The sequence below is a fragment of the Cyprinodon variegatus genome, unplaced genomic scaffold (assembly GCF_000732505.1).
Source record: "Cyprinodon variegatus isolate N-32 unplaced genomic scaffold, C_variegatus-1.0 Scaffold424, whole genome shotgun sequence".
Taxonomy (NCBI): domain Eukaryota; kingdom Metazoa; phylum Chordata; class Actinopteri; order Cyprinodontiformes; family Cyprinodontidae; genus Cyprinodon; species Cyprinodon variegatus.
This window is the reverse complement of record NW_015150877.1, coordinates 118,352-128,540: the sequence shown is the minus strand read 5'-3', so window position 1 is coordinate 128,540 and position 10,189 is coordinate 118,352. Positions and strand designations below refer to the sequence as shown.

The 10,189-nt window shown below is 38.9% G+C and overlaps 1 protein-coding gene across 1 annotated transcript in view; it reads right to left on the bottom strand.

Moving 5' to 3' along the window:
- ahcy (adenosylhomocysteinase) overlaps positions 1-5,988 on the bottom strand; it is a 14,768-nt gene extending 8,780 nt beyond the window's left edge. Inside the window, exons 1-4 of the mRNA XM_015388488.1 lie at positions 5,816-5,988; positions 3,766-3,956; positions 905-980; positions 664-816 (exon numbers count right to left, since the gene is read on the bottom strand). Of these exons, the coding sequence (XP_015243974.1) occupies positions 664-816; positions 905-980; positions 3,766-3,956; positions 5,816-5,843 (448 nt within the window). The 5' untranslated portion in view covers positions 5,844-5,988. The remainder of the gene's footprint in view (positions 1-663; positions 817-904; positions 981-3,765; positions 3,957-5,815) is intronic.
- Between the last annotated feature and the right edge of the window lie 4,201 nt (positions 5,989-10,189).

Below are 10,189 nucleotides of genomic sequence, written 5' to 3'. Positions count from 1 at the left end.
TTTGCAATTTTTTTTTATTTTTTACTCATCACCGGTAAGTGAAAATGAGACCGAGCACGCTGGACGGCCTTACGTAAATATACCAGAACATGTGATCTATATAATGATATATGTGGAGGGCACCTTATTTAGATGATCCACCCGGAAAAATATAATTTTTTCCATGAATCATAATATTTATTAATAATAATAATAATAATCCATGGCTTGTTTCTGTATCTTCCCTCTATATTAGAGGATGAAACAGGAACTGAAACTTCAGAAAAAGAAGGACTTTTAGATGCATCGTGGCCTCTGTTTGGGAAGCTTCAGGATGCAAGTATCTAAATCACTTTCCGTAGATAATCATTTGTTTTAGCTATTTTTTTTTTTTAAGAATAAGTTTAATTGAAAGGTTAAGGTTTGGGGATTTATTCTACTTTTTCCCCTTTTTTTTAAATGTCTTTTTATTCAGATCATGTTTAACAGTCAGTTATGGATTAAAACGTTGTACACAGTAAGTTAAATGAATGACTTTAGTCTCAGCCAGATTTTTAAATAGTTATAGAAATAAACATTAACTTGAGTGAACGTGAGGTCAGACCAGCAGAGCTGTTTGCAAAGATGACCTCGTTTGCTCCGACTGCATCTACTGAGGCTGAAAACATCCGCAGAGCAACGGACCTGCCAGCAGTTTGGGGTACTTCTTGTGGACCAGGTTGGTGAGATCTCCTCCATCATCCAGGATCATGTTGAGGGGCTGACCGTCTTTGAAGTATATCGTCTGCTCGATGCACCACACGTACTCCTCATCGGTTTCACCCTTCCAGGCGTACACTAGAAGCACAAACCGGTTTTTACTCCCCTACTTCTCCAGGCTTGGATTAAAGTTACACACTGCCGCCACAGAGCTGGCCTTTGGTACCTGGAATGCCAGTTTTGGCGATGGCGGCGGCGGCGTGGTCCTGGGTGGAGAAAATGTTGCAGCTGGACCACTGGACCTGTGGAGGAGGAGAACAACAAACATTTACTAACGGTTTAGAGCCTCCAAACTGTAACCTGGATGCCGCTTAATTTTTCACCAAAATTTCTTTTACATTTTAACTAGAATAACTGATTTTGGTTTAAGGACAGAGTTTGTATGCAGTGAAGAAAGAAAAAATTTATTTTACACCTAAAATGCTGGCATACCAGTTATGGGTACGTTTTTTAATAAGTTATGAACATGTTGAAGTACACCAGCACTAGCCGCCATACGGCAAACGGTACGTTGGGTCCTGACGTTTGCCAGCGTATGCTCCTACATGGGCCATAAACTACTGGCAAGTTATCTAATCGTCGTTGACATACGTTAAGTGTAAGTTAATAAGTCGTGGCATCTAGCTTGTCCTAAATCTGTGAGTAACTTCTCCAGACTTCATCCCCATCATAGGGTGCATTCACGCCCGCCACCAACAAAGCAGACATGAAGCTGAATCTGCTTAGCCTCGTGAGACCATCCTGATCTCACAAGCTTTCAAGGTTTCACTCGCTAATCAGTGTGGAGACTCTCCGTTAAAGAAAATTTGGAGCCGTTCACCAAACGAACGTCCAATCAGCGTTGGCTTTGAGGCGGGTTGAGGTGTGACGCAACGAGAAGCGCGACAGTTCAGTCTAAAGAACATGGCGGCTTCAGCCGATGAAACTAGCGTTAGCGTGGCTATCGAGCAAGTTTTATTGGAATTACAGAGTATTTCTTCACTGAAAGAAGAGCAAAACACTGCTCTGGAGGCTTTTCTCAGAGGAAAAGATGTTTTTGCTCTTCTCCCGACTGGTTTCGGCAAGAGTTTGCTCTATCAATTGGCTCCTCTTCGTCGTCGTTCTGTTAGTACGTCATATGCTTCGTTGATCTGATTGGTTTATTTGGCCCGTCTATCACCAACATAGGCCAATCAGCTAACCAGTATTTTCGCCCCTTCCCAAAATTACTTCAACGGAAGGTTTCCGTGTCAGGTTAGAATCTGCTTCCACTGCAAACCTTTTTTTCATTTTTTTGGGTGGGCGGTATAAATCGCAGCGATGCGCCTGAGGGGAGCAGCTTTAACTGATGCTCACTCTGCCGTGCGTTATGCATAAGTTAGGTTGTCGCTGGACATAAGTTCAGGACTCGTTATGAATACGCCAAAAATTGCAGCGTTTTAGGAGATTCTGGGATGTTGGGCATAAACTGGCTGAATCGTTAAGGTGTGAAAGGGCACTAATCAGGGACAATTATCAGGGTTCCTACAGCATAAGGCAAGTTAAATTCAAGACTTTAAGACTTTTTAATGCCACTTGAAATAAAAATTAAAGACCAAATTCACAAGAAAAACCTGCTTGCGACAACTTAACCCAAAGGTTTATTTGAACATAAACCACTGCACTAATGTTTCAGATTTTGAAAAGCTTCCCATACAGGAAGAAAGCTAAAAACACACAAATGACAGATATATTTGAACAATTATTTAACTGAATTCACAAACTTTGTTTTAGCAGGGAACAAAACAAATCAGTTTTAAAGCCCCGACATAACCAGTGCTAAGTCTTTTTTGCAGCTTCTCCCAAATGTCCCGCCCTGAACGACGCTTTTATTGGTTCCGCTATCGGGATGGAACCAATAATGGCGAGCCATTTTTTTTTTTATAAAAAAAAAACAAAAAAAATACATCTTTATGAATCACTGCAGGCTAAACTAAAGCTACAAAGAGACTAAATAAAATCAGGAATAACAGATAAAGGACAGATCTACCGTCAGGCTGAGTGTGGGGGGGTGGAAAATGACCAGAGCCTGTTTCAGCGGTCCAGTCTCTGTACAGACCACCACCCGTCTCTCTCTGCCTCCTTATGACACAGCAGCAGCACCAGCAGCTGAGCTGCAACGCCTCAAGGGGCATTCACATAATCTAATACGGCCGTTAGAAGAGCTCCAGTAGCATCATGGAGTCACTGATCAGCAGTTGATCAAGTTTCCTTTACTGTAGGTCTGTAGGGGAGAAGCTATGTGGACATTTTGTTCTACATGAACAGGGCAAAGGTCTTCAGAGAACAGAAGTTAGTTTCACCTTTAGGAGACGTGAAAGGCAGAAGGTCTGCGGTGGCTAGTTCCAGTTAGCATGAAGGTTAGAAGAGATTCACCATGATCCAGAGTTTCTAAACTTCAGATTATTTCACTGTGATAAAAAGCTCGCCATGCTGCCCCCTAGTGTAAAAACCAAAGGCTGCAGATTTAAAGAAATTATGAAAGGATATTATATAATAAGTTCCTCTTTAGCGGTATGTAAGAGATGTTAAGAGTTCAGCCCACTTTCTCTCCTTGAAAAGTTGAGCAGTGTTTAAACCAGAACCAGTTTAAAGCAGACAGACGGACGATAAACCAGTTTGGACCATAGTTAGCTGTGCTGGTTCTCAGGGTGCAGGTTCCTACAGGATGAGACCAGTTCTGGTCAGATGGACCCAAACATGATAACATGCTGGCCTTGTGAAACAAACTGAAAAAGCTCACCCAGCTTGTGTCAATATATAGATCGATACGTCCAATCTTTGCCTTCGAGAGAAGCAAAGAGTAACGCCAAGCCCGCCGCCTCATACTGGGGCTAGGAGCTGACATAAAGGCCACGTGTGGTTCAAAACATTAAATCACACAGTTAATTATCCGATGAAAAACATGATTCATTTACAATGTCTGTAAGAAGCAAAGACAAACTCGGAATAACAGATTTAAAGTAAAGCTTTAAAAAAAAAAACCCAAAGGCAGCAGGTAAAGGTCACCTCAGCTCCCAGGGCTGTGAGGGTCTCGATGAGCACGGCGGTCTGCAGGGTCATGTGTAGGCAGCCGGCGATGCGAGCGCCTTTCAGGGGCTTGGACTGGCCGTACAGCTCCCTCATCTTCATCAGGCCCGGCATCTCGTTCTCTGCGATGTCGATGGCCTTGCGTCCCCATTCTGCCAGGCTGATGTCAGCTGGAACAGAGACGCAAAGATGCACTAAACGGAGACGCTCTGGTTCGATTGCAGTGCATAAACAACCTTATAGGTTATCCTCCTTTCCATTTCTGACCTGGAGGTGAATCGGCTTTAATTTTTTGGAAATGTTCCTTCCTTAAACTGTCAAAAACCAACTCTGTTCTACACATTAACAATTTGGTTTGTTTTTGATCGTTTTTAATTATCAATCTTCACAAATATTAAAAAAAAAGTACATTAAACATACACTTTGTTACAAAATTTTAAGTAAAAGCATAATAAAAGCATAACAGCATTAGTAGTACTATTGTTTCTCATTTGACATTTATTTGTAGATAAAAGCTAGTTTATAAGTACATCTGTTTTAAAAACAAATTTCATCCTGTGGACAATATTTTGCTAGAGTTATAATTAGATTACGTATAAATATTTAATCAGAAGAAAGCGTCGATACGTTTAATATATTGTGATAAAACTTTTTTTTTTGCAATTCTGACTCATCATCATACGTATATCCCACACTTTCACATCAATTTTTAATTTGACCTTCTTCGTGTCAATTTAACGACTAAGAGGAGACAAAATGTGTCCCTTATCTGAAACAGAAGCCAATCAACCATCCAAAGTTTACTGAACCGCAGCATCATAAAGGAAATCTTTCAAAAAGCTCAAACATATGGCTGCACATGTGATTATAGACTCCAATCTGCTGAATCGGCTCTGCGGCCTCAAACCACTGCAGATTGAGCAGAAATATAGAAGAAAACAAAGTGATATTTACAGACCTGAAACCAAATAAACAGGAAGAAGCTAAACTTGTTAGAGAGCATTACTTCCCAGCATGCATCAAGGGAGTTAAACTTACTACTGAGACGCAGTTAAACGTTTGACCCTTGATTTCTTTTGTCTTTAGACCATACTTGGACTTTGGCCTCATATCTATAAAACGGTTCATATTTCACCTGCTTATAATCACAAAGCAAACTAATAGCTTTTAATGTATATTTTAAAAAAGGCTTTTTAAGTTTTTTGGCTTGGGTTTTTTTTTTTTTTTAACGTTGAATTGGTTTAAAATTGATAACATTTCATTTTGTTTGTTAATTTATTATGCTCCACCGCTGCGATCTGCATTTAATATATTACTTTAGAGTGTATATTTTATTATCAAACAAATTAAACAATGAAAAAATACTCAGCGCCTAATAAAGACCACGTGCTGTAAAAGCTATAAAGCTACACACACAGCAGCGTAATCTCTGCCTGTTCTTGTCACTCAGGAACAAGACTAGCGGCGAAGTGCAAGGCATCACGGGAGATGGAGTTCGCGGGAACTGGGAGCTCCGCCGCGTTCAATCTCAGGCCCCGTTCCGTAAACTGCATTACCCAAGAGGCTTTGCGGGGTAATTTCAGCTAGGAAGAAAAAAAAAAGCCCATGCTCGGCGCGAGTGCACCCTCGCATGTCTGTCTATTCATTATCAGGACTTCAGTAGAAGCCTGCGAAATGCTAAAAATGAAAACCAGAAATTATAAAAGTTAAAAACAAGAAATAGCGAAGATTAAACTATTTGTTAGTAATGACCGACGAAGTTACATTTACGACTACAAACTGATTTGGGGTAAATGCTAACAGGTCAACACTACATCTGGCCTAGAAAACAGCAATATACTAATATAGTTAATTAAAATATATATATATATCTATATTTATACATACACAATATGTTACCATAAGGGTGGGTAATGCTACCTGCTAAAAAATATTCTTCCGAACCCGTCAGAACGTTTACCATTAAAACCAGACTTGTTAGCAAAATTACATCGATTGTAAAGCGTGAAATATTAGCATAGCCACCGACCGACTTTGTAGGGCAGTTTCTCGGACATTTCTGTTTCGTGCTGTTTTGATCCAAGGAGTCTGACAGAAGCTGCAGCCTGGCCGGGGAGCAGAGACAGAGAGGGAGGGACGTGAACATGACGGCTCGGTTTTTATCGGCGGGGTTTCGTTCGGCCTGATTTCGGGTGGCTGGACGGATGCAATGCGAGAGCAATCTGATTTCCTATTGGTTGGAGAGACTCCCACCCCGCAGATGGCTGGCCAATCAGAACTGGAACTGCGATGTGGGGCGTTCGCTGACTGGATGGAATGTAGTTGAAACGAGTTTCGTCCGGACCCTGTCGGTGTTTTTCTGCGTTTTTTTTTTCGTAACTCTTGAGACAAAGGTTACAAAAGCACATGCGCTGCATAACAGTTCTTCGGTTATACCGCAGTCTTTTTCAAAGTAAATCCCGGAGCGTGTTCAACGTTTACAAACAAGGAAACATCTCTTTATACGGATGTTTTCAACTCTTTAAATCTCCATTGCTGTAAAAGCCTGCCCCACGTTAAAACAAAATCAAGCCATTAAATAAGGCTGGCATTTGATTAGATTAATATCTGAGCTGTAAATGCAAAATAACTGCTACATATTTTTAAATAGTATCTGTAACGTGTCTGAGATCACTTGTGTTACTATATGAATAAACTAGATTTAATTAAAGTGCTGGGCTTAGCAATTAGACTTGCAATTAACTAAGAGGAGCTCAAAGTGGAGCTGCTGCTTCTCCACACTGACAGACCGCGAATGAAAAGATTCTGGTGCAGAACTTCACCTGCAAAATAAATACAATAGCACTTCATTTTGAGCTCAAATCTAAACATATCATATATATAATCAATGTAATTTGAACATGTTTTGCTTTCAAATTATTTGTAATTGTTAAATATTTCTAAGTTATTTTACATCGTCATGGAATAAAGACTGCATTTATTTTATCTGCCCATCCTACATTCACCATCATACATCATTACTGCTATGAGCAAGTCAGTCATAAATATTCTGATCGATGGACCTGTGATGTTGGGAATAAGTATAAACCTGTTCACTCCAGTTAAATAAACAGAGATCGACGGATTTCACTGAGTTGGCATTTTATTTTATTTTTGCAAAGAGGGAATGGTAATCAGCCCCGTTCTGATCTAGACAATTTGTCTCCATTTCTTATAATGATGAAAAAGCTGTGAAGAGCTGTGTCAGAGCCAAAACAAATTACGCACACATTGGTTAAACAATAACAAACTTTAAGAAAGAATTTGGCTTGTTATGGGAATACGTATGTTTTCCATGTAAACACTCCTCACTCAGGCATTGTTTGGCCTTGCAGGTGAAACTGAATGAGTGAAAACTTTTTTTTTTCAGTGAGTAAATAGCATTAATCAATATATGATATAAGAGAGATCTACATTTTCCGACCACAACCTGGCAGGAAATAGTCAGAAAATACAATTATTCACGTTTTACCGTACAATTAATTCCTATTTTGATTGAATTTCTCAAATGTATTTACTGCATTGCTTTGAAAACATAAAACAATGTATTTCATGTGTTTCCAATGTAATAAAAAAATGATAACAGGATTCAATAGTCTAGTACAAGGGTGTAACTTTGTAATGAAAGTTGGTGGGGACACTCTAGGGGTGGGGGCTGATGGATGTACAGTTACTCCACCCAAACGCTTTGATTAGGTTTTTGTATTTTCCAAAATTGAGCTCAAACATATATTTATTGAATGCTTTCCTATTGTTAAGAACACAATAGAACAATAGAACCAAAATAAACTGATATTTATATTTATGGATAGTTATACATTAATTTATATTAAAAAAAAGGATGAATAACAGCCGACTCTGATGCCAACAGCAATATAATGCCTCCCTAATATGCACACAATTTCAGTTTTATTCATCCGTCCAACCAGAAAAATGTGGATTGATTGATTGGATGTTTTTCCTTTCAGCTACATCAGGGATTATCCTCCTTCAAAATCAGCAAAATCAAATTTAGAAATTTGTCCCACATATTGTTGAGAGCTAAAGTCTATTGAAACTAGAAAAATGCTGTACGCTAAACTGTAAGCTCAAAATGGCAGAAACCACTGAAATGACATGAACTAGAAAATAAATGCTTAATTTCTTTGTTGAAAAAAGTAGAAACATGTCGGGCATGTTATGAATTAGCAGTAAACAGAAAAGCTTAATGCTTGTCCAGAAAGATTGCTGAATTAAGCCAGTTTTGAAAATATATGCTGAAATGTATTAAATTATCAGAATCATAAAAGAAAAACTTGAATCTTATCTGGTTGAAGAAATAAAGGTTTGGTTAAAATGTTGAAGAATGTGGTATTGAATGAGCAGCTTAGAGCTACATAAGAAACTTGATTAAAGTGTTGAAAAGTTGAAGTAATGTAAAATATGGACAGAAAGATAATACAGAAATAAGCTAAACTTGGAAACAAAAAAGGGCAAAGTAGCTGAACTTTTAGTGGGATTTTTTTAAGGTTTTGCATTCATTTATCTGGGCCAGAAACAGCTTAATATTTCAAAAATTATAATAATTGAAATTACCAAAAAACATAGCATAACCCTCCAAAAGAAGCTGAAGGTTTTGATACCAAAATTGTAGAAATCGGCTGAAGTATGCGGGACTACTTAGAGACGGAAAAACGAAAAGAATGCATTAATGCATTCTCACTTGATTAATGGTGGGGACATGGTGGGGACATGTCCCCTCCAGGCCAAAGGTGGTGGGGACATGTCCCCTGTCCTTCAGAAAGTTACTTCTGTGGTCTAATACATCATTCTAAAATGTATTTATTTTTGATGTGCTGGAAGATAATCTAGGTAGTGGTGCAAAACTCAGAAGTAAGTTTGAAGGTGAGGATGGGGCTTGTCCACAAATATAAATGTCCTTGGTGGGAGCATAGTTGTTTTATCTATGGGCGGCTCTAGACAGGAGCCAACTGGGGCCAGTGCCCCTGTAGATCACATTCTGGCCCCTGTTATGGCCCCTGTACTGAAGACATAATACTAAATAATAATACATAATACATTCTAATGATGATATGCACTGGAACAGACATAGTCACTGACAGGTTTACAAATTCTGTTTTACTAATTATTTAAAAACAATAAGGTGATATTTTCAGCGGTATTGAGATAGGATCACAGTTTTCATCTGCTTTATTTTTTATCAAAACAAAAAAAATTCGTTTTTTCGTTTTTTTTTGGTTTTTATTTCGGTTTTTTTGGAAGGCGTTATTTTGACTTGAATTTAGTTTAAAAAAATATGTAAAATTCCTAAATTATGAATGTATATTGACCTAATAAGACATACATTTTAATTAAACCTAACTGAATAGAATTTTCACTTCATGCAGCTAAGTTAATATATTTGAATCTCTTGCCCTGTTTTTTTTATTTCATGATTTTTTGGGCCCCCATGAAAACATGCTGGCCCCCTCCTGGCCCCCTGTTCCATTTGGTCTAGAACTGCCACTGGTCTTATCTTACCTCTCACCCAATGACCTCTGGATAAATTTCCCCTTAACAGGATCCTGCGAGAACAAGGTGATACAGATAATGTTAGGATGTTGTGCATTTAAAGATGATTTGTAACAAACTTCTATTGCAATAGTGCAATAGATAACTCGCCATTGGTTTTGTTTAGAATATATGCATTTTTTTGTTGGTCTGGGTTTCAGAAGTAAATTTCTACACGTTGATGCAGAGGAGGTTTAAAAGTTTTCCTTTTTCGTAGTAAGTCTAATTTCTAGTTTGTTTTTTTCTATGTTTATTCTACATTCAAATGTTGAATAAAGCCCACATCATTGGTTCAACTTCTCCTAAAGTCATTAGAGGGCGCTGGTGATCAAATATCATGCAGATACCATCCTGGAGAGAAATATCAGCTGTGCTGCTGCCATCAACACCTTTGTTTCTAGATGTTGGAGATTGGCCTGTTTTCCAGTGTAGTCCTGTTTCTCTGACTGTGACTGGCTGGATGTGCTCTCTTCATCCTCTGACATGGGAGCTGGCTCGGAGCTCGTCTGCCTGGCTGTGTGTTTCTTTTTACAGTTGCCTTTTGTATCTATGCTTCTTTTTCTATGTCTGCTTCTGTCTCCTTGAACCCCAGTTGGCCTCAGCAGATGGCTGCTCACACTGAGCCTGGTTCTGCTGGAGGTTTCTTCCTGTTCAAAGGGAGTTTTTCCTCTCCACTGTCGCTACAAGCATGCTTAGTGTGAGGGATTGCTGAAGAGTCAATGAGTCGATGCAATCAGCTGGTTTTCCTTAGATAGAAAACTTTGAATCAATCTGACTGATCTGGATCTATAAAGTGACATTGAAGCTATAGAGA